General features: G+C 43.2%; 1 protein-coding gene across 1 annotated transcript; it reads right to left on the bottom strand.

Moving 5' to 3' along the window:
• Nucleotides 1-25,050, bottom strand: CERS3 (ceramide synthase 3). Its single transcript, XM_054272849.1, has 10 exons — nucleotides 24,869-25,050; nucleotides 23,303-23,420; nucleotides 21,218-21,336; nucleotides 17,691-17,748; nucleotides 16,792-16,842; nucleotides 15,832-15,924; nucleotides 15,512-15,640; nucleotides 13,872-13,978; nucleotides 12,425-12,581; nucleotides 1-217 (listed from the first exon to the last, which is right to left on the bottom strand). Exons 1-10 carry the CDS (start codon nucleotides 25,048-25,050, stop codon nucleotides 86-88), a joined length of 1,146 nt encoding a protein of 381 aa, XP_054128824.1. The 3' UTR covers nucleotides 1-85.
• Between the last annotated feature and the right edge of the window lie 220 nt (nucleotides 25,051-25,270).

The following is a 25,270-nucleotide window of genomic DNA, read 5'->3' as shown; positions in this document are numbered from 1 at the left end:
CACAAGCCTTTTGACTTAAATCCTGTCCTGTAGGTTGGGCTGAAACCAGAGCAGGAATCGCTGCAGGAGGTGAGGCAGGACAGGGCTAGTGGTGACTGCTGCTCAGGAGGTGTTTGCCTGACCCACTGCTGTTCTTGGTACCACTCTTTGTGGACTCCTCTTCAGTGTCTGTAAGAGAATCTTCCTCCTCTTCATCACTCCGATCATCTTTCAAGTCCTAGGGAGAAGAAAGCACTGTGAACATATTTTACTGCCCCCCAGAAACACACCCTGCCCCCAAAATGGAGGCTGACATCCAAGGGGAGATCAATTAGCAGCACTTTCATTCTGCAGAACCAAATGTTCTTTAGACAAAACTGTTTCCATGACCTCAGCCCAGCCACTTGACCTCTTCTTGTTCATTTCTGCTTTTCCCTGTAAAGTGTGGCCATTAATCCCTGGGTGCTGTGGGATTAATTAACAGCTGTGAAGTGCAGGGAAGATGAAAAGAATATTGTTTAAAAGCTAAATATGATGAATACACTCACCCAAACACAGGAGCTGAGAGGCTGCCTGCTTCTGACAGGTGTAAACTAAACAGTGATGAGTTGTGCCAGCATCTCCTGGCACCAGCTTTGCTCAAAGACACTTGCTGACCCTAAAATGCTCTTTCCTGCTCAGTGGTATACACAGCACATGAACACTGGCATGGGGGAGGCTGTGTCTGTACAGCTGTTGTGCATTTTGGGTCCATCACCCTGCTGAGGGAAGTGCCCAGGGGAGAATGGCAGCTCCAGGAGCAGGGATGGAAGGGGTCAGCAAGGCAGGAAAATGCCCTCAGGAAAATCCCTCCCCAGCTCCATAGGGACAGCTCCTAGCATTTGGCAGTCATGCTTCATCTCAGACAGTCAAAAATGGAAACAGTGAATATTTCCACCACAGAGAGAAAAGTCATCACATCTACCCCGTGTTTCAGGGAGAGGTGAGACCATGCTGTGCTGTTTGTCATGGCACATAAAAACCCACACCATTAGTTTCTTATTTCTCAACTCCTGCCATAACCCAATGCCCTAAAATGTCTTCAGAAGTCTGTTTCAAGCGATCGAGGCTTCAGCATTAAACCCAAACACTCCTATTTTCCCTTCAGTGCAACAAGCTCACAAGAGCAACACCTGCCTGGAGGACTTTCCACACCAGTAGGTGACCTGCTCCACAGACTCAGGATAGGATGCTCTAGAGAGAGATGTTGTACATCCAGAAAACACTTCCTCCTTCCTAATTCCTGAGAACAGGCACCACTTTTTGTGTCTCTTTGTACTGCAGGATGCTGGGGCTTCTCCTCATGACACAGCTCTGCCTCCCAAGCCTGTGCTGGAGCTGGCAGGAATTCAGCACAGACAATCCCCTGCCTGCACAGCCATACAGGGACCACTCCAGCATGGAGAAATCTGCTCTCATGCCATCCATCTGCACCTCAGCTACACAGGCAGAGGCTGCTTGTGCTCCCTGGGATGTGCCAAGGTCAGAGCAGTGACACAGAGAGGAGAAACCAGGGCTGTTCCTGCCCCTCCTGTATCTGCTCTTGGAATGAACCAACAATTCCACTTCCTTAGCGTGCTGCTCTGAGGTCTTTCTGAAGCACCAAATTCTTACAGAGAAAATAAATAACAGCCCAGTAATAACTCATCCAATTGCAATCTCATATCCCTTCATATATTACGCTCCTAGTAAAAGTAGAGGGCTAGAAAGCAAATTAAAGACTGAGCTCTGGCTCATCACAAACTATAAACTTCCTGGAGATTTTCTTTTGCTTTTTCCCTAACAACTTACAAAGGGTATCAAAACAAACAAATCTTACTGTAAATACTGTAAAATAAACTTGGCATGCCATCAGTTAGAGAAAAGGCAAGACAGCCTTTCCCACACAATTTATGAGGTTCTGGCTCTTTCAGATCACCTCACTCCCTCCTGGTATTTTTGCCATTTGTATCTGCAGTAAAAGACAAATGCTGAGGGGGTGGAGGGAAGATTGTTGCTTTTCTGCCACCAGAAATGTTTCAGAAAGAAAAGCAAACTAATCCTAAGCAGTGTCTGATGCCAAATCCACTGCACACCCTGGAAGTGCTCTCATCTCCCTGAGGCTGCACTGTGGGCAGTGACAGGAGCAGCACTTTGGGACTCCCTGGGAATAATGTCAGGGAAGTTTGTGGTATTTCATTTGGAGTCCCTCCTTGCGCTGCACACAAGTTGCTGGTGCTCAGGCATGTGCTTAAGAACAGCTGGCAAACTGCTCTGCTTTGAATGATGGCCAGATTGTGATATTGATTCCTGTTTCCTATAGGAATGAGCTGGCATTTCCAGTATGGAACTGGAATCTCAGAGTTGCCTTCCCACTTTTAATGCTGTCAAGCTGGATGCTCTGATTAAAGGCACTATATGTAGTAATTAAAAAACATGTCATATTTTTTTCCAGCTCACTGCAAATCCCTGCCTTTGAGAGAACATCTTACAGATTTCAAAGCAGCAGAATTAAATTTCTTCATATTCTGAAGTAATCACTGCAAATTTTCTTAATTCTGGGAAAGAGTGTTACTTCTGAAATTCTGATATTAATCAAGAAAAAATGCTGCTAAATTAAATCTAATTTTTATTAGATTTTGTAAAAATAAACTTGCTTCCTGACCAAGTGCCTCTACAAATTCCTGCTTTAGGAGAGTCTGGCCATTTTTGTCTGGCTTGTTTAAGTGACAGAACTTGAAATAGCAATAGCTTCATCTGTAACTGGAAATCCAAACAAACCTGTCTTTGCAAACTGTTTAACAGACCATTATAAATATATTAGGATATCCTAAGTGAAGTTTGTGCCTCTTAACTTTGACCTTCTAATAATAACAAAAGTTGTAACATTTGTAGGATTTCCCCCGCTTTAATACCAAGATGTTTTCTCTGAGCCCCTCACATCATATATTTTACTCATGTTTTCCAGCTCAAAGGCTCTCTCTGACTGTCCCTGAGCAGCAGCAGATGAATACACTATCAGGAACACAAGAGCTGGCAAACCGTAAATACCACAGCTGAGGCCATCATTAATACTCAATGCTTTAGTTTAATGGCATCAAATGCATTTCTTATACTTCAGCTGGTTTTGGGTAACAGACAAAATGGATGTGTACATTTTCTGTTCTGGATGACTAACCAATTTCATCTTTCTAAATGGATGAATGGTTTCAAGGTTTATGAGAAGCAACACTAATGCTATAAAGTCTGCAAGAGAGCCATTTGTAGTGAAGCCAAAGCTACAAACTTTTATACTCTTTTTTTCCTTTTGTTTAACCCTTCCACCTGCTGCTCAGTCTGCCTCTTTTAGTTAAATGAACCGTATTTGTTAAGGTAGTTTTGGCTTCTTGCATTTCACTGCTGTTAGAACATGTGTCATTGAAGCCATCAGCACTAGATGAACAGTAAAGGGCCCTCGAAGCAAAGTTGGTCACACTGCAGCCAGGGCTCCCTATCTGCCACAGCAGGGTAGTTCAAGTGCAAAGTGTATGAGCAGAGGCAAAGACAGTGCCAGGCAGTATTTAAAAAGGCAAAAATAAACTATAGAAATGCAGATTGATCCTACAAACAGAGAGGAAACCTTAGCAACGTGCCTCTGCTTTCTCAGAAGGGGAATGGCCCTTGCTGGCAAATGTCAGTTCCTGGGAGGATGGGGAGGCCTGGCACAGGTGCCCAGAGGGATCTCTGGAAGTGTCCAAAGCCAGGACAGGCTGGGAGCAGCCTGGGACAGTGGAAGGTGTCCCTGCCCATGGCAGTGGTGGGCTGGGATGGGCTTTAAGGTCCTTTCCAACCCAAACCATTCCATGATTCCAGCTGTGTCCATGTGAGTGGTGGGAGATGGTCCAGGCCTAACTCACCTGGTGGGATCAACACTGACTCCAGGCTTCTCAGCAGCATCAGAAGATTTCAATTTGGCCAAAACTGGACAAGACTAGCACCAATTAATTTTTTGGGCTAAGCATAGATTACATCCACAAAGTTAACTGGATTTCTCCTACCAAGTACTGACGTGTCAAAGCAATTCAGAGCTGATTGCAGAATTTTGTTTTCTAATCTGGTGAAATTCTGATTTCTGGACTTTCAAATACTTATTCTTAACATTTAGTTGGAATTTTCTGACTCTTAAATGTATCTTCTATTAAAATGAGAAGCTTATACCTTAAATCTACCTTAAAAATATTTTCATTTGAACATCCACAAACACATTGACTAGATCTTGATTTTTCAATGTAAAGACAGTAAATTCCACAGCACCTGCACATATGGAAACAGCTTGAAGTACAAAGATGAAAGCTATTAGTCAGGTCAGCAACCACTGCCTCAAATAAAAGAGATAATAAACAAGAGAGATTATAAAAAGTCAGTCCAAATAGATAGAAGGGGGTACTTTTCTAACAAATAATACTATAAAGTTGATGGATCTCTGAGTTCAACATGTTGAATTCAACATCAATAATTCAACTCAGCTGACATATGACTTAATAAGTCTTTACTTTCCTATTGAGACTAAGCAATATACATTTGGACTCTAGCAAACTCTTCTGTATTTCCAGCCTGGAAGATTTTATTGGAAAATACATTTCCCTTTTCAGCTCATACACACTAGGCAACATAAATAATGTTTATCTTCCATGGAAGATGCACAGTTGGATTTTGCTTTCTGCAGTTTAAAATGAAGATGCAGACTCTCTAAGTTAATTGTATTGGACATCTTGTGGTAAAAAGTCCTCTTATTTGATCTATCTCTTCTATGTAATATCCAGTCCCCAAGCTTTCCACTGACAGTTTTCAGAGGGAACTCAAAGAAGACTTGTAAAAAATTAAAAGTTCCACTAATTCCACAATTATTGGAAAGAATAACTTTATAAAACTAAATGTTTCTACTTGAACACGTCCCTGATTTTGACTGACGGGATAAATTTAACCCCACGAAAACGTGGCTGGTGGTGTCCCTGAGCACAGCACACCTGGAGCTGGGGCTGAGTGCCCTGAGTGCTCTGAAGAACCAAGGCATTGTTTGCAGCTAATCAGGCTCTGTGCTGCTCAGAGTCTGCTGGCTGAGTTATTGAAATGCACTGAGTGAACCTCGCACGCGGCCTGCGGGGCTTTGCGATAATGTCAAAGGCCCAGGAGGTACCGGGTGACTCATAATGTCCCACTGCTTTCTGAATTATTCCAGTTTTAAATCCACAGTTGGCAAAGAAACAAAGAACAGTGCAATAGGCATTTGATGCTGTTCTCTGTAGTGAACTTTTTTTTACCCTAGGACAGAACTTGCTTTAAGCCAAGGAGTTCAGTGGTATGAACTTTTATCAGAACATGCACTTTTACTCCTTAGAAATGCTGTTTTGGCTGCAAAACAGCTGATCAGACACTCGTGCTGTTCTCAGTGAGGTATGATACTGCACTCAATTAGTGTTTTGAAACAACACAGCTGCTAAGGAGTATCCCTGCAGAAGCCTTGTAGCACTGCGGACTGAGACCACAACACACAGGTGTGTGACAGGACTTCTGTCCAGCAGGGACATTTCCCTGTGTCCTCAGAGACCATTCCACTCCTGTTGTGATGCATCTAAACTTTATATCCATACTTAAACATCAACCTCATTTTCAGTGGCATACCTAACAAGTAATGGTTTTTTTCCTATGTTGAAATTGCAATACTTAAAATCCACCCAGTCCTTGTAACCACCCTGGTATCAAGGCTGGGTATGGAACACTTTCAGTGGCACCCAGTGAACAAAGTTGATGCAGTTTCCTTACTGAGCCAAATATACAGAGGTGGGGACCCCCCTCTTCCTCCACTGGTTACAGAGGGACCCTGGAAATGGCCAGGCCTAAGTTACACAAGACAAATCCCAGCCTGGAGCTGCTGCACACCCATCCCTGCCTGCTCAGACTCCCATGGGCTTCCTGCAAAGGGGAATCTGCAGTGTCCCGTGCCTGATCAACACTCACTGCAATTGTGTTACAGAGGACAAACTGCTTCTTTAAAGCATTTCCTCCCTTCTTGCCATGGAATTATGATTTTGGAGCACTCCTAGGTCCTCCTAGGGAAACATTTTCTTTAAATACAAGACAGAACAATTTTCTCAATTGATATTATCCTATAATTAACTAGCTTTATTTCAATCTTTTTTAAAATTGATTCACCAGATTGCAGTTCAGTAACTCCCTCTGAAAATATAAGAATTATTCACCTCATAACACAGTCACAATTCAAATCTCTGCAGAATATATTAAAAATAGTAAATGAAGGCATCAAAAGTTCTGTAAAGACTCAGGGTTCGCTCTGTGAATTGATTTTTGGCAATTGAAAAAATAAATACATATGCACACTATTACACATATATAATTTTTATATAGGTGTATATATAAAACTAGCAAGAAATGGAACATTTCATAAAGATCCTGCTAGAAAATTAAAAGATACAAGCAGTTAAAATGAGAAGCCAGAAAATCCGTCAGCAAATGCCCTTCTGTGAACAGCAAGGTAAAGCAATTAATTTTAGAGCAAAAACTTTACCAACATTTGTCTTCCCTCTGAGTTAGGAACTTGCACATCAAAAGAACCATTTGGATGGGGGATTTAGTAGAAGTGGAGCTGCCCTGTGCCAGGGAACACGCAGAGAGGGGCGGGGGTGCTTGTTTGGCCAGATCGATTGCTGGTGAAAAGTGACACAACCCCATCGAGCCGGGCTCATTCCTACCAGCTGAGAGCCTGGCCCTGCACCAACCCTTGGGCATGGCCAGGCCAGGAAGCCTCAGGACTGCAGGGAGGCTTGGCTTGCTATTCTTAGAGGCACTGGTCATCTGCAGCTCCTACTGGAGTGCAGCTCAGCAGCTTTGGAAGGAGCAGGATTTTATTGCAGCACACCAGAGCTGTTTATGGCTCGGCCAACGTGAGGCAAAGGGAGCATCCACACCCCCAGTTTGCTGGAGCCTGGCCTGGGGACTGGGGCTGCTCCTGCACAGTCCTGTGTGTGCACAGCAGGGCTGTGCAAGGGTACTCTGCCCCAGTGCTCCCACCCCAGCATACCTTCACCACCCATCTATCACACCCAAATGCCCACAATTTATTTTCTGTGGTTTCTCATTAGTTCATCCCTCCACAATCATCATAACAGCCTTTAACCCAGGTTTTTGAAGCTTTACCTGATTTTTATATAATGTTCAAGTGAAAAATGTTGTGGAATTATGGGCATATAAGCAGAGTTTATAAAAAATAATTTAAAAAATCCAGCAAAGAACATTGCTGCTGTATTGAAACCTGAGAAGCATATTTTAGTGTGTGGTGTAACACACAGTCCACTAAGCATATAGAACACACCTCTGGAAGTCACTGCTCAGCTGCTGACCCTGTTCAGAATCTGGAGTAAATGTAAAGATCTAAACAGAAATCTGCCTTTTACCTCCCAGTGCCAGGAAAACTGGTTGAGGCCCCAGAGACCAAAGAGTGATCTTGGATTGGCACAGTGGAGAAGAGCTGGTGGCTTTTCCTCTTTCACAGGCTCTGTTGGGCTGCACTTTGACAACACCCATGTGTGGGGCAGCCTTGACTCCAGGGCTCCTCTGCTCTTTGCCTACCACTGTAAATACCATCCAGCAACCCCCAAACTCCTCCATGCTCCTTCTGCCTGCCTCCCATCCTCCTCCCCTGGATCAGTTTGGCACCATCAAGTGAGACTTGCAGCCAGGCTTTGGGTTTAACTAGATTGCTGCAGCAGAATGGGAAATATGCAGATGAAAGAAAGTCATAGCAGGAAGTAATTTCCCTTTACTGGGGCACGAGCCTCCACGCTGCTGGCCTGGCTGGCTAACTCCCATCTCCAGGCTATTAAACAGCTCATGTCCCCAGGGCAATCATTTCAACCAACTGGGAAGGCTCAACAGATTGACTGGTTTTCATGTCTAAGAGGGAAAGCTTTCATTTGGCCTATTTTGTTCCTCTGGTAAGCCACCCTCATGAGAAAATCTGCTATAAATATTCATCTGTTGAGAACCAAAAAATCCAGCTTCCCCACAACCTGTTTTCCTCTAAAATGGAGAAAAAGCAACCCCTATTAATCTAGTTCAAACTTTCTTATGTTTGTGCCAACTCTCCAATGACAGAGCTCAAACTCCAGAGCAGAACTGGCACTTCCCAGGGAAGGGAACAAAAAAATATCCAGGAAAAGCTTTTCCACAACTTCCCAGTCCCAGTCATGAAAATGTAACTCACTAGATTATCAATATCCTCTAAAATGTATTGCTCCTTTCAAAACAGCCACATGGAATTAAGGCAAGTGCACCTCTAGGTGTGTTTTACCAGCACCCCAACAGCCACTGGGCAGCACAGGCCTGACAAAACACACAAGAAAACAAAATCTTATGTGCCACTAGGTTAGGAAATAAGCCCTGTCCTCTGTTTAACTCCTGTAGTATGGCAATTTTCTAAAGGAAATTACTTCTCACTGAATGTGCTAATTCTCATTAAATTTCCATTTGTTTGATGCCAGCAGATCAAGCATAAAAAAGTAAGAGGAAAAATGCTGCAGTAGAAAAATGATGGCTAGGAACAGCAGAAGTATCATAACAAGCACTTCACAGCTCTCATTTCAACCCAAAATAGTATTTTCTTATCATTTTCAGTTTCCCCTACTCTGTTTTTAGTCATTCATTGAACACTAACTCTCACTGTTGCCTTGGGAATTTGGGCCAAATAAGGACTGAACAAACCATGGACAAGGATACACTCAAGCAGTCTTTAAAAAGCTTACCAAGCACAAAATGCCAAAGGAATATTGAACATGGAGAGGTTTTAAAAGAGTGACAAGTCCAAAATCCTGATCTACTGCAGTGCAGGGTGTTTTCTGCTTCAGGAAGAGGAAAAAAGCACAGTGAATCCAAGGAAACTGCTGCTGAGGACTCCCAAATAACAGCAGCCATTAGTGAGCAGCTCACTGCCTTCCCTGAAGGTGGTCTGATGGTGGCAAAACAATTACAAGAGCAGGAAAACCTATTCCTGGACACATTACAGTCTGTTAGAAACCTGCCATTACCCTCCACTGATGGACTTTGCATCAGCCCTGAAGTATCTGAGACATGTGGACATCATGCCCATTTCCTACAACTTACACATTTTTCAAGATTTAAAGCACCATAGTCTCAAAACCTTAACTCAGTGTGTAATGGGTTTAACATATATTTTACGTCTTAATTTGCCATAATAATGTGGCTATAAGCTGCTGCCATTCACTCCCTTTTTCTGACCTTGGAAATAAAATGTTTAATCTCCACGGGATTTTCCTGGCGAGATGTTTTAAATCAGTGCATATGTACATACTTCTCTATATGCTTTTTCAATTTTCCTAAAATATTCTCATATGTGCAGACATGATGACTAGACATGTTTCAGTGGTGCTTGAAACTTGATACAAGTGGGTAATTTAACCATGTAATTGAACAATATTACAGAAACACACGGAGTTTCCTAGCAACAAACGGCCTTGGACATCAAGATGGCAGCCAGCAGCAAACATTGCAATTGCCTGACCTAACTTGAAAAGAAATTACACTGAAGAATGCCCTCCTTCCTCCCAAAGCAGAACTGGTACATGGCTACAGGTCTGACCTCAAAGGGCTTTGCTTACAGGCCTTACTCATACACAAGGTCCCAAATGTCACATGAGAAAGGACATTTAGGGAACATTTCTATTTTCCAGAGGGAAAAAATAAAGAAAAAAAATTCTGAACCCTCAAGTTTACCCCTATGGAAAATTAGAAGTTTCCTAATGTGAAGTAGCTGATTACAGCTGAGCTTGTGGATGGAGAACTCCCCATTTTTAGGGCATTCCCAGGGCACCAAGGGAAAGGTGGCACAAGTCCCCTGAGCCTGGAGGCCACCAGTGCTGCTCTGTGCCACCAGTCCCTGGGCAGAGTCCCATGGCTGGGAAAACAGGACACAGAGGGATGGCAGAAGATCATCTCCCTTTTTTCCTTTTCCCTCATTTTCAGCCATCTCTCACTGCAGTATTTGGGAGGAGGAAAACCACAAGACTTTTAGTCCAAGCTCTTTTTTGCTGAAGCAAGTCAGTTGGCTGAGCAGCTGTCCCAGAGGGCTGAGGGCAACTGTCCCCTCGGTCAGTGCAGGGGGAGGTGACAGCTGAGATGAAGAGCTTCTGACCAGCCACTCTCAATGAAAATCTTCTCCTCATGGGCAAGAGGAAAGCATGGAAGAAGCCATCAACTCTCGAGGGTGCAGTGACCCCAAAACTCCAGGACTGAGGCACAAGAGGGCACTGAAAAACTTCCTTACACCCTTCTATGCTCAGAGCTGCCTTCAGTTAAACAACAGAAGTCTCTATTCCCAGTTACACCATGACTTCATTTTTCCATCTGAAGTAGCTAACTGTTGCTTCAAGAAAAATATCAGAAATTGCTAAGTTTTCATTCAGAAAACAGCTAGTCTTGGGCAGAGAAACAAACCCCTACTAACACCAGAATGATGGTCTACTGGTATTTCCCTAAAATAGCAGCAGCTATTTGTGTGCAGCCTGTCTGTAACAAAGATGTTGGTATAAAAACCCTCCTTGCCAACACCATTCTTTTCAACATTGCCTTTCCAGCTCTGGAGGCACTGGCTGCTTTCACAGCCAAGTTTGCCACTGCTATGGAAAACAGGCTGCACATGCAAGCCAGCTGAAGTCATCCAGACTGAAAAGGGCCCAGGCTGCTGCTGCTACCACTGTAAAAATGTTATTTGGAAACCATCTTCTCAGAGAGCTGTATAAGGAATCAAAAATCCGTGGTAGGGATGCAGGCTTGGTGCTTTCCCATTTTTTAGCAGTGACGAACACAGCAAAGCTCTTATCTCAAAATAAAACATTTCTGCCCCTTACAAAGGCACAGAGCAGGCAGGGCAGGGTGGCCTTATATAGCTGGCCTGGCAATGTCCTGCTCACCCCTGCATCTGACACCTTCTGTGAACCTCAGTCAGTGTGGATGGAGAGCTCTGCCCAGCCTTCCTCTTCCTCAGCTGGGAGGCACAGGGATGTCTCTCCATTCTGAAGAGGGGTTGAGCACAGGGAGCAAGAACAGCACAGAGACAAGGCCAAAATCACAAAAGAAAGCAAGAAGTAAAGCACTTTACACCTATGCCAGAAACAATGTAGTAATTATTCAAGCAGAGGTAAATGAGACACAAGAAATACAAAATTCTCAGTGTCTAAGGGAACATAAAATCTTGTTTTAGAGGCACAGCAACACAAACCATTTCCTCCACAGATTTGTCCCTTCTGTGCTGCTGTTTGCCATCTTACAAGGGTTGAATTTGTAACTTCTAGGGCAGATGTTGGGTCTCTCTATGACACCCAGCTGTGTGTTTGTGTAAGATTTGATGGAATCCAAAAATCCAATAATTACAGGATGGTTCCTGTTAGCACTCAACAATTAAACACAGGGAGAAAGGAATATTTCTATTTCCTAAAGATGCTTCACAGCCTGAACTGCTTCAGATAAAAGGACAGTCAGTTTAATTAAGTTTTTGTTTCTTGAGCCTCAGAAAAAAAAAAATTTCAACAGCACAACTAAAATTTCATCTTAACTAGAAAAATATATCTGTCAATACTTGTGCCAAATCCTAGAGACATTCTCCAGAGTCCTTCCCTTAAATGCTTTTTGATAAATATTTTATCTACCCTGCACATTTCATGGCACAAGACCTTGTGAAAATGTCACTACTTCAGGCAATCAAATGAGACATAAACGGCAGTTTTGTCCAGAGATTTTTCCCATGTGAGTTTTCTCTACAAGGTAAAAGCAGATTAGGCAGACCAGACTTGCACTGTTCCTCTGCTCCAGCTGAATATGACACTATTTCATTGAGTCATAATATAATACCAGATATGCTTCATTTGGTTTTTGTGATCCAAAACCAGTGCTCAAGTTTAGGTGACCTCAGATTTAGGCAAATCTGAAGAAATTCAAATACTGCAGAAAAATTGTAGTCAAAGCTCTTATCACTCACTCACTTCTTTTTTGGTAAGTTCCTACAAAGCCCAGTGACAAAAGATTGCTTTCACTCAGAACACAGGAATTCCTGAGGAGTTCTGGACCATTTTAGGGCTTCAGGTTTTGGGACAGCTCATTTCTCATTTACTATTGGTAAAAAACATCAAATACAGGCAAAGTACCTCGTTCTAGCTGAAGTCTTTGTATTCCAACCAAGACATTGGGTGTGACAATGAGAGGTGCAAAGCACATTTAAACATCTCCCTGCTCTGCAGATCCCTATCAGACATTCTGACTTAAAAACTCAGGATAACAATAAAATTCCAAGTGAATCAATTGGAGGTATTGGCATCTGTTTGATATTTCACCTATTTTTCTGAAGAAAAAAATTTCTTACCTTTAGGAAAACGAACCTTTTCAAAATTTTGAAAATTAAGTAACCCCAATATAAATGCAAGCCTTGGAGGGTTAATAGCATCCCATTGAATAAAAAATATGCTATGACAGGAGTGGTGGAGTAGTAGGTAGGCAGATATAGTGTGGCACGAAGAATCCTGAAAAACAAAGATTATTGTTATGGTGCAAGATCTCTTCCTTATGCTATTTACACTTATTTCTAATCTCATATTCCAAGCTGATTATTATTAAAAAGCTCTGCAAAGATGGTAGATTAATTAACAAGCCCTGCCTTAACTAGATTATGCATCTCTGTTGAAATACAGACTTCAGAAGATGAGAAATTTGAGTCTGGCATGGAAGTACTCTAAGTGAGGCTAGAAAAAATCCCTGTTTTTCAGATCTCCATCTCTGTGTGGTCTAGATACTGTGCAGCTCAGAGCCTGCCTATGCCTTTTTTAGTGCAAATTCTCTCTAATCTGAAATCCACACTCCAGAGAAAATCCTAGAGGCTTTGCAACAGGGCTTTTTGTTAATTAACATATGTTTTGTCCATCTTCAGACTTCACTACTTCTGTATTATTTGGGGCTCTTTGAGTCCCTTTAATCTCATCGTGTTTCACTTCCAAGCTCAAGAACTGAAGAACAAGAAACTCAGTGAAGCAAAATGATTGCAGATCGCTTGTACAGTTAATTAAAAAAACAACAATAAAGTAAAAGACATCAGCATTTCTGAAAGAAAATACTACAGGAAATTAAAGCCTTATGTTGATCAATGTTCAGAACTATTAATTTAACCAGCCTGAGTCTCTAAGGGTTTGTCCATGTGCAGGGAGGGGCAAATTAGAGCTGTGAATGTGAAACACATTAAACACTTTTTAAAAGATAAACATGTTAAGCACCCATGTGGATACTCCAAAGCAGATTAAATCATAGCACTCCAAAGGCATGCAAGTATTTAGCAAGTTAAGATTTATTTGTGCTGACTTCATAAATTAATTGGTTCACCTAAACTTCTCTGAGGGCTCCTCATGTGAGTGAGGTGAGGCACTACCCAAGGACTGGGTAGCAGAAAGAAGGCTCTAAAAAATGAACTAGAGTCATGTACTCTGACTTTGCAACTACAGCAGAAAGGGTGGAATGAAAGGGAAAAGGATTTCTCTTAGTTAAGGAGCTCAGTCCCCTTGAAAATGCAGGGGCTAGTAGCATTTAACTGCTATTTACAAAGCAAGTTACATAACACATAAAAGCTTTTATTTAAAGAGGCTCATTTAAAATTATTTTTACATAATAATTTTTAAAGAAAACGGCAGTTTTTGTCAATTTTCTCACTAACAGAATTTTCAAGTCCAGTCCATTCCTTTCCTTTTTCCATCAGAACCAGCACTAAACTTTCAGGGGGAGTGAGAGTGAAGCAAAAGCCTGGGACTGGATTAAATCTTGCTTACCAGAAGGGGAACAGGATCATCCTGGTGATGAAGAATGCAATAGAGAAGATGATGAACAGTATGTTGCAAGTTTTCTCCCAGCGAGCATAATTAAACATTTTGGCTGCCTGCAGTGGATAAAAATCCCCAAACATATTATAAATATTCTCTGAAATAAATTCTGTGTTTTCATAAATAAAGACTCATCTTCCACCTAGGCAGGAAGAGTATTTCTTCCCAGTTTGACATGTAAAGCAATCATTTTACTGATACCTAATAAAGCACCATCAGACCAGATTCTTTGTTTACATTTCTCTTTTTATCTTGAAGGAAAGGACTTTGCATCAAAGGCCTAAAGAACAGCACTCAGACCAGAATATAAAGTGTCATGGAAACACAAAGTGCTCTTTAGAACAGAGATAATTCCTCATTTTTCCACCAGATTCCAAACAGACTGAATCCCAAGAGAAGCTGCTGCTACACCTGCACATTCAGGAGACCCCTGAAATGCAGGTGTTTGGGACATGCCTGTTACTGACCCTGCTCAGGGCCTGATTCAGCTCCTGGCTTCTCCTTTTTGAGAGCAGGAGATCTCAGTGCTGGTCTCTATCCCACTAATAAGGGCTCTAAGTGCTGCTTCTCCCCTAAATGAACTGTCCAGCTCCCCCTGCTCCATTAGGAACCACCCTGGGCAAAGTGGGAGCAAAGCTGCAGGTGCCAAGCCTAAGTTTTAAACAGCAGCTTGATTAACTTCCTTTCTTTTCCTCCTCCTTTTGAGTGGCAGGGCTGGATTAAATTGTTCTGGTACTCAACTCCAGTTTCCATCCAAGTGCTGTCCTACCAGTTGTCAACTCAACTCTTTGTAAGGCCACAGAGTTAATTGGACCTAGGAGCAATTCAGGATTAAAAGTAAACCAGCAAGAAAACCTGTTTAATCTGGACCAATCCCAAGTGCACAACCCCACAATTAGTTGTTCTGATACAGTAAGATAATCAGGAACAGAAATTAAATGGACAGTGGCACACAACAGCCCACAAGGGCTGCTTACACTGGCACTGCCACCAAAGGAGGTGATGAAACTGTGCCCTCAAACCTGGTGTTACAAACTCAGGGTAATTCTAGTGAAGAAACACTGTGTGTGTCTTCCAAAAAGCCCAGAAGCCACTCTGATCACAGTGCTCTGTGCAGAGCAGGACACTTCTTAAACACTGCCACTGATATTTTGTGCAGGGATGGGACTTTCCCTTCAGTCCAGGAGAATAAACTTTTCTTCTGCCAGAAAATACCTGATACAGGTTAGACTTGATGTCAGAGGTCTTTTCCAGCCTCAGTGACAACCTGGTCTAATTTTATCAGTGAAACACGAATAACCCAGGGAAGCAGCTTTATTTCCAGTCCCTGTTCTGTTCTGAGGAAATTCTCTTCTGCTTCTTTCTCGTAATGTATTGTGTAACAAAGTATCAGCTTAAATTATCTAGAAGCTCTTTTTTATCTTACAAGTTACAAATCTGCCAAGCTGTGTCTCTGCAGGGATAGGAAGGGATCATATGAAACTCGTGGCAGAAAGATTAAAATGTCGCTGACACCAAAACCAAAAAAACTCAGGACAGAAAAAAAATAATAATTAAAAAAAATCCAACCAGCTGGACAGCAGGGTTACCTCGAGCCAGAAATCGGCCGTGTCGTGCACGAACATCACCAGAGTTCCAAGCCGCACGTAATTGCCGCACCAAGAGCCGCTCATCAGCCCGATGGCTGCCAGGTGATGAACGACGTGGGCCTTGAAATCCTGGGGGGGACAGAGGGAAATCGAGGTGAATGCCAGCCCCTGGGGGTCCCTGGCCGGGCAGCCCCCCGGGCTGTGCGGGGCTCCGGGGCTGTGCGGGGCGATGCTGCCCTCCCGTGGCTGCGCCAAACCCGCTCCAGGCGCTGCCGCTCCCGTTCCCCGCTCACCAAGCACCGACAGGCACAAGCACTTGCCTTCCGCTTGATGTCAATGCCAAGGGTAAATATGAGAGACCAGTAAAAGCCGATCTCGGCCATGTAGTACCAGTACTGGGATGGCAGCAAGGTCTGTGATGAGGAAAAACACAGTGAACTCTGAGAACAGGAAAAAGTAGATGTCAAGTGAGATTACTTCTTTTTTCCTTTCCTGACTTCTGCTCCTCTGGTGATTCTTGCTTAAAAAATTAGGCTAAATTAAATTCCTGTCCTGGGCTTCATTAAGAAGGATGTTCTGAGAGCCAAGTACGTTAACCTTTGCTCAGCCCAAACTCTCAATTCCCACAGTTCCTCCCCCACCTCTGGATTTTAGCATGCTTTTTCTCCATGTTTCTGTCACAGAACTACATGCCGAATCCTTCTGCATTTAATTACAAACAACTGCAAATAAACCCCCTCGGTTTTGGCGAACAATTAACATAATAGACTGAAATGTCAATTATTTATGTTTAAATCCTATGGATCTGCCCAGGGGGGAGCAGAGCTGGGCTGCTCCCTTGGGTCAGTACATTTCCCAGGTGCGTAGCAGGAGCTGGGAAAGCTCAGCTGGAGGCAGGATTATTTGTATTCCTGGCCCCTGCCTAGGACAGGAATAGGAAGGCAGCGGGATGGGGCAGAGTTATTTCAATAAGAGTGCCTTGAAGCACGGTGGGGCCTGGAGCAGTGCAGGGGTTCTGCACCCAATCTGGGAGCACTGATAACATCTGCAGTGAGTAACTGGTGTCCCGGGGTGGGGGCTGCAGGGGGAACTTGCAGCACAGGCAGATCCCAGGGAAGTCCCGCAGCAGTCGGCAGCACTTCCCGAAAAGGGCAGGATTTGGTGCCACACCTCTGTGGGTGGTGCCCGTGTGGAGGGAAAAGGCCCCTGTAAATTATCCCTTCCAATGGGGAAATACCTGGAATGCCTGGAGGCCACTGGGCCGGTGCCAAAAAACTCACCTGAAACGGATAACCAACCCACGTCTGCCAGATGTCGTAAAACCAGGGTTTCTGGGGAAGACACCTCAGTCAGACACTGCTCAGCCCAGCAACAATTATCACCTTAACTCAAAATCTTCACTACTTAAACTCTCTCTAAGTGGAGCAGGTTAAGAAGCTGTAATCTTGATAACTGTTCTCCACCAATTTCTAAAGGGAGCTTGCAGCTCAGATTTATTATATTGTTCCCAGCTTTTTGGCTTCTCTTCAGGACACCTGAAACGTTCCAGTTCACAATTTCATCATCCAAAGCAGTGGGTGTGTGTTTTATTACTGCAATTACTCAAGATATGTTGCCACAGTGATTAGATGTGCTGTGTTTACCAGTCACACAGAGCAGGGGATGAGGATGAGAAGCAGTGTTTGGGGACAAGGGCCAGATGAGCAGAGACACGCCGGGATCTGTTCCGCTGCCTGGGGAAGCACTAATGACACCCCAGGCAGGGCTCACAAGCACCAATCTCTGCTATTCCAAACTTCTGACTCAGCAGCAACACCTCAGTAAATAGCTGTGACCACCAAAAGTGCTGCCAAAAAAAGTTTATGGCGTCCTCTGAGGAAAACATGGCCATGTGATGCATTTGTAGGTGTTAACAAGGCATGTTGTAAAACCATCTGCGTGACTTCTTCAAGCTTGCCTTAAAAACACTGATTACTCATAAATTCCTTTGTCATAGAAGGTCTAAAGTTTAACTTAAAAATTAAATCTCAGTGCATAATGCAGCCCATCATCCAGATTACATACGGCAAAGATCTGATCCCACAGAGCCATTGAATTCACAGTCTTTCAATGCGATTCAAGAAAATCTAGAAATTATTTTGTTTAAATAAAGTATCAATCTTTCAAAAAGTTAACTTACATCATACAGAAATATAAATCCAACAACGGAGGATGTCAGATAGAATGAAAATCGCCAGCTGCAAAATTGAAATGAAAAAATAGGAACAAACCATTATATTTTGTAAAGATATTGTCCTGAGCCACAGTTAGTACAGATCATTGTACATCACAAACAATCTTCACATAAATGTGGCCTCACACTCAATGTTAAGGATAGACACATATTAACTGTATTTGAATTATTAGCACTTAAATATTTAAGGTTTGATTCACTGCTAAATAAGGAAATTCTTTTACATTATCACAATACAGATATTTGAATTGTCATGATAGCGGTAATTTTCCAGCCAGGCTTGAACTGATCAAGAGAATGACCACAAAAAGCGTAATAAATCCCCTAAAAATTAATGTTTGAGAACAGAAACCTTTTCCTGGGTTCATTCACTTCATCTCTCTCAACACCAATTGCTGACAACAGGAGAGCCTTATGAATTATTAGAATCTACTGGGTTAGTCTAAATCTTGCTACAAGGTCTCAATTAACTATAACCTCATCTTTGACTAGGTGTGCCAGAATTTAGCCTGATCTAAGCTTTTTGTAGATTAAATGGATATCCAGCAAGGCAGATAAACCTTCCAGCTTTGCACCATCAGCTTGCTAACTCAGCAAAGGGAAAAAGCTCTTGAGCATCTCAGTGAAGTGTGCTGCTGCTCTCGGGTGGCAGAGCAGGCTGCTGTCGGAGTGCTGATGACTCTGGAGCCCGTGTGGGAGGCATTGTCCCTAGCACTGGGTGTGGCTGCAGCCTCAGCCCAAGCATTCCCACTCCCACCTCGACAGGTGATGGAAAACTCCTTCCTTTCCACTCTTCCCCTGGGCAGGCCAAGCCTGACCTTTCCCCTGAGCAGCTCTGCAAGTCCAGTAGGAAACAGTGCAGGACTTCACAGCAAAGGAAGGCTGTGACACAGGGACAGGCACAGGGCCCCAGAGCTGCTGAGAACTTCTAGAACCAGAGTATTCCAGAGGAGAGAAGCAAGCAACTCCCAGACAACTCAAAAAGGAGAAAGCACCACAAGAACACCGTACCAGTGGATTGAGAGATGTAGAAAATGACATTGGAGTCTTTGGCAAGCTTTAATGAAGTGCCAAATGAGAGAAGAGGAGGAGAACCTGTGTGGTAAAAACAGCCCTTACTTTCTGAGCCCCACATCCCCTGGAAGATGATATTCCAGGAGAAAGAATGAGATTTTTCAAAGGCTGAGACAGTGTTTTATGAGAAAAACAACAAACAAAAATGAGGATGTGGGATGTTGGAGGTGAGACAAAATAAATTGTCTCACACCTGAGAAAGAAGTCAGGAAAATAATGAAAATAATTATAAAATTGCCACTTGATACACATGTGATAAACAACTGTTTTTCTTCTCAACTTTAAACTATCTTCCCTCAGATGATTTGAAAATAACACTACACAACAAGCACTGCATGAACAGGAGAAGCACAGAGGGACATGGTGGAAATTGCAGAGTGGAGCCCACAAGGAATACCTGGCTCAGAGTTAACCAAGAGGTGCTGGAAAACACAACACTGGCACAGGACAGACTTCACACAGCAGCTGCTTGTGCCCTCATGCCTCCCATTGCAAACAAGGTGTGAGTGGCCAGTGGATATGGCAGAATTGATTCTGTGTTGGTTGTAAAGTGCAAGTGGGGTTTTCTGAATAGGATCCAAAGAACAGAGTACCTACAAGACTGTGCCATTAGTCCCCAGGCCTATTATATATTTTATATATTGAATGCATTTGGCCATAAACAGCACTTCAGATGAACTCATTCTGTGTGCAAGGCTGCCAGAGCACTGCCTCATTTTGCACTGAGCCCAGCTTCTTTATGAATTTGGTGAATAAAACATGAAGTAAAACTCATCCAAATTTGCCAAATTTTACTCAAGTGCCTCTTAAACTCTGATCCTGGCCACCAGAGAGAGCACTGAACAAGAACGGTGCAAGAGGATTTTCTGGTTTAACTTCAGGAATCTTTTCTCTTGAAGTGAATGTAACAAAAAGGAACTTGGTAGGGGAAGTTAAAGGCTGGTAAATCTTACAAGGCAGTGAAGTTTCATGCAAAGGGCTTTCCAAACCCCAGGGTTGCTTAACTGGGAGCACTAATAGCATAAGTATGGTTTAGATCTGGCTCATCAGATTTTCCTTGTGATTCAGAAAAAAGATCCTGGAGATTGCAGGCTTTCAAAAAATTTCATAACGCTCATAACACTGACTATTAGAGTGGAATAACTCTGTTCCTCATTTTTTTGCCTAGAGAATTATATTCAATTAAATTCACTGACAAAGAGCAGAGCAAGGTTCACAAAATTGCACAAGAGAAACCTGCTTGCTTCATTCTCGCTCAAGCTGCCAAGCAAGTTGGAATTTCAGTCTTTAGCTGTGTGTTACTAGAGACTGGCACACATGGCAGGCAGGTCTTTTAGCAAGAGCAGGAAATCTTATTGTCACTTCTGGAACCAAACTAACTGATCCCCAAAACAACAGCAGACATAAACCATGGCAGGAGAGTTTACTCAGCTCAGACTTCAAAGAGACACACCTCTGTCTATCATCTGGATTTATATCTGACTGAGGACACCACTAAATCATCATCATCACATTGATTAACACTGGAAATAATCTTGATAAAGTACTTAACTTTAAGCTCTGTGCTGTACTTTTAACCCTCATGCCTTAAACTGATCTACAGTTACAGAGGTTCAATATTATAATCAGGTGAAGTTTTGCAAATGTAATTAGGCTAATGCAAAGCCAAATACACAGAGCATTTGAAAGTGTTTTACACTGGTACAGCTCATGTCAGTGCCCAAAAGGGATGAGCTGTGCCCATTTGGGGATTTGCAATTTGTGTGAGATTTTAGATCACACTTAAAGTGTTTAGGTATGAGGAAGTTCTCACACATCAGTGAAAAATCATATGCAGGAGGTTTTGAAACTTCTTACATATTCATTACTGTCACTCAAAGCTGCTCACTGGCCCACTCTCAGCAGGGACTCTGAGTTTCTGTTTCACACAGTATCCCATGATCAAGTTGTGGCACCTGTCCTTCAGTCTGGATGCCACAATTCCTGCTCTGGAACTGACTTTGGTACACATGACAGCATCCCAAAATGACAGCATGGGTACAAACTTACCCCAGGGTAAGCATTGTTGTTCCCCTATGATTACTGGCAGACAGGAAAATATTTTCATATTCTCTGCCTGTTTTCATCTTACATGTTGTACCAGGAGCCTACAAATCCATTATTCCACAAGGAAAAAACCCGTAAAATATTTTAAGGTTGTTTTTTTTTTCCCCAGGAGAAACAGTTGACCTAAACTTTTAACCATCATTTGGAGAACTGCTACTAAATAATTTCAACTTTGTGCATTCAGAAACCAAAAGCCCCATCAGGCAGACCCAGCCTTCTGGAAAGGGGGGACCTCAATAATTTTCTTCCAGAAGAGGACAGCAGTGATAACCAAAGGCATTGTCTTTCCTTACAAAGCCTCCTGGAATTTCCGGAGCACGGTTGGGATCTCCAGGTTTCGCCGCCTCCTGAACCATTTCTCCACCAAGTGGACGGTGCAGTTGCACTTCTTGGCAAGGCCTTTGATCTCTGACTGCAAGAAATGGAACAGTGTTAACAGGAGATGCACCCCAATGTAATTTTCATTTATTTTGTACTTCACAGAGCAGCTTCCCACTGTTGCAAGGTCTTAATTTAAAAATATTACCAATATTAAATATGCACAGGAGGGTATTTTTGAGTAATGCCCACAGAAACCCTGGATTTTTTTTTCATGTAAATAATGCAGGCACGAAATGAACAGATTCACAAACACTGCTATTGTCTTTCTGGTCACTCCTGAGAGTTTCAGAGATAGAACTTTTACTCTTAGATGAGAGCTTAGGCTGGAGGGGGAGGTGCCATGATTGAACAGACGTGGACATGGCACCTAATATCTTACCTAACCATAAATATTAAAATTTGTTTATCTATGAATCTCACAGATGAGAAGTGGCCTGGAATTAAAGTGACCTGAGCTCTGTTCTCAAATCCTCAGTTTTCAAAGTCAATCTATCCTCCTGAGCAAGGTGCAGAGTGCCCCCCTCCAACAGCAGAACTAAACTGGGGGTGGATCAGGGCCTAGAACTGCACATGGCCATGGGGGTGCCACACTGGGGTCCCTGCATCCCCTGAGCTCCCACGGTGGCCAGGCCAGCACGTGCCCAGCACAAGGCAGTGACACTCCTGCACTTTGGGGAGCTCAGTGCCCCACATGCAGCAGCCCGTGGCCTTCCTCCCTCTCCTCCATCCCCAAGTGCAGAAGTGTGGTTTGACCTCCCAGGGCTGCCTCAGGAGCAAGGAGAGTGTTTGGCTCATCTCTGGGGAAGTTCTTTGCTCCCAAGGGAAGTATGCAAACAGTGGGTGGCAGCAGCTGCCTCCACCGAGGTGAGGCCAGTCCAGGGAGTCTCCTACCCTCAGGGAAACCTCTGGAATGTGAGAAAAGGCACCTGATCTGCCAGGGAGGGCTGGAGTGCAAACAGCCACCGTGTCCAGCCCACCCTGCTGGCTCCCAGCTCTCCAGTTGCCACGCAGGAATAGCGACTCTGTGTCCATAGAGCAGAGCCCACGTGCCCTCAGCTGCCAGCCAGCCTTTCCCAGGCACACTGGCCCCCAGGCTGGACACCTGAACGAGGCAGCTTGAATCTTTCCCATGCTCTGAGGACTCTAAAAATGCTGTGCTTCCTTCCAGAAATCAAGTGTCCAGCTGTACTCAAGCAGAAGGAAGGAATGAAACTGAGATTGGGATACTTGCCCAGAGAGAGAGGAGCTCGTGTGTGAACACCCATGCATTTATTCCTGATGTTATCAGGCAAAAGACACAATAAAAGAATAGCAGAGTTAGGGATAGAATGCCAAGTTCCGCTATCAATAATTATCAAAATCCCTCATTACTAGAAAGCAAATATTTCTTTTCAAAACCAGTGTAGGAAAACTGCAATTGTTTGGGAACTGTAGTCAGGTAAGGGAACTTCCTGAGGCAGCACTCACAGCAAAGTACCTGCCTCCCATAAAAAAAATCAATGGCCTCATTTTTGGAGGTGTCAAGCATTGGCTAGTCTTTTTTCCTTGTTCAATTTTAAAAACAAACAGCAGGGTAATAGAAGGATTGCTTTTCTTTCTCACATAAGCCAGGATTAAGTATGCAGTAACATAACAGATCAAAAGGCTTCCGTGCCAGCATTCCTGCAGTAAATACAATCCTGCTTTCCAACAACAGACATCAGCTGAAGCTTTCTCCAGGCAGAATGAGTTAAAGATGGAACACTAATCTTCACTGGAAATATTATTAACAATCTAGCCTAGAACAGCGTGCCAGAAAATTAAACATCTTAAATGTATTTTCTGTTTCGGATGCCATATACCCTTGTCAGCAGAACAGCAACAAAAACCCAAATAAATTAAGTCATCTGTCAATCAGCTGGAACTCATCCCATGATGTCATTGCTGAGAGCTGATTGAAACAGTAAGAGTGGGATTTTCCAAAAGTAAAATGAGTTTGGAAGAATGAGAATCCTTACTTGGGATGGTTGTCTTGAGCACTCCCGGAAATAACTCTCTAGCACAGGATTAGGCTGTGGCTTCACACGTCTTACATTCTTTATACCCAAGGCTTTTGCTAAAGGTATAGCAACATATCTGAAAAAACACAGCAGGAAAAGCTTTAGAAATACAACACAGTTACAAGACCTTGGCTGTTCTCATGCCATGATACAAAGAAAACAAATCAGATGCAATTTAATCTGCCATAGAATTTGCCAGTGCACTGAGAAAAAGGGATCTCCCCTAGCTAATCCCAAGAGGGAACCACAATTTATCAGCTGTTATACAATAAAGAAGACCCAAGGAATGCAGTTTGTGGCCATGAGATGCTGTTAAACTCAAGGAAACATCCTGACTTTCGTGGTCATCAGAGGAGTGTTGGGGCTGAGTGAAAGGAGAGCAGATGCTGTCCCATGTGAGCTCAGGGACTGATGCTGGGCAAGTTCCTCCAGTGGCAAAGTCACTTGGCACCTTCTTCACTGGGCCACCAGCACAGATCAATGCTGGATCCAGCCTGTGGCACACAGCCATTCCCTGAGACTGATGGATTCTCTTTCCCTCCCTTTTCCACCCCAAATCACTGCAAAGTGCTCCAAAGATTTCACCTTCCTGCTTGGGCAGGGTGTTCAGGAACAGCCCCTCCCTCCTGCTCTATCAGCCATGGATTCCTCATTGCTCAGAGCAGTGGTCAGCTTTCCCCAGACTCACTGCAGCCAGATGTGTGGGCTAATTACCCTCAGCACTGCAGTGAGACACACTGGCAATGGTTATGAACATATGATCCAAATTACTTTTCATTTCCAGCATGAATGATCTTATCTGCTTCTGGTTTAAGTCTGTCCAACTTACGACATTCCAAATTTCCTCATTCTGTCCTGAAATAATTATAAAAACCTACGAATCACATCTTTTAGAGGAAAAAAAAAAGAAAGTAAAGCAAAAAAGGTATAAATAAATAAGTCAAAACACGGCAAATCTTAATATGATTGTAGCTTTTTTCTGTGGAGCCAACATCTGCCTGCCCCCCAAGATTCCAGCTGCAGAAGCAATTCACTTTTTGGTGCCAAAGAGAGGAGAAAAAAAAGCAACCAGCTTTACTAGATCTGCATAAAATGTTCACATGAAGCTTTGAGATCCCTCCAGTCTGCTTAGCTTGGCCAAAGAGAGACACCTGGGGTCTATCAATATCACATGAATGTTCTGGTGCAGGACCAAACGAGAGGTTTGGTTGAGAGGACAAATCTCTCTAGCCTTCCACTGAAAGAGAAAAAGGAAGCCCAAATGGTTTAGAATGGAAAGAAGATCATCAGAAGCATCCAAATGCTGTTCTAGAAAAGCTAGATAGAAATATTTCTCTTCTGGATTGGACCACAGCCACACATACCTAATAATGAAAATATTTTCCCATTTTTCACCTGCTGTGTTGTCTGTACTAGATCTTCCCAGTAAACCACCAACTAATCCTCCTTTATAAAACATGACATTGATCTAGAGATACCTCATTTTCAGCATGAATGAGGATGAATTGCATTTCAGTTTCTTACCTCTCACTGAAGAAGCGGATGATGAGCAGCACGAAAGCGTACGGGATTGTGGCGTACAGCTGATGGGGTTTGGGAAACACGAGTCCCTCACGGTCCACAAAATCTGCCCATGTGCAGTTGATGGGCATCCAGATATTCTCCCACCAGAACCAGCTGTTGAGTGTCTTTAGGATGTATGCCATGCTGAGTAAATGAAGAGAGAATTTCATTTATTCCTCATGTATTAAAGAGAAAATGCATGGAAAAAACCATATTGAGCCTTTTTGTGTAAAGTCGGTGTTCTCAGGGGGGAAAAAAATCATACAGGAAATTAAAACCCTCTTGGTTTAGAGCAAAGAGGTGGGATTATAACCCAGCAGAAGATAAAATAATAAAGCCAAATTTCAATCTGCTATAAAGCAA

This window comes from Melozone crissalis, unplaced genomic scaffold (genome assembly GCF_028551555.1).
Source record: "Melozone crissalis strain CALT ecotype California unplaced genomic scaffold, PUWL_Pcris_2 ptg000014l_1, whole genome shotgun sequence".
NCBI classification, from domain to species: Eukaryota; Metazoa; Chordata; class Aves; order Passeriformes; family Passerellidae; genus Melozone; species Melozone crissalis.
This window is presented reverse-complemented; position numbering and strand designations above follow the sequence as displayed.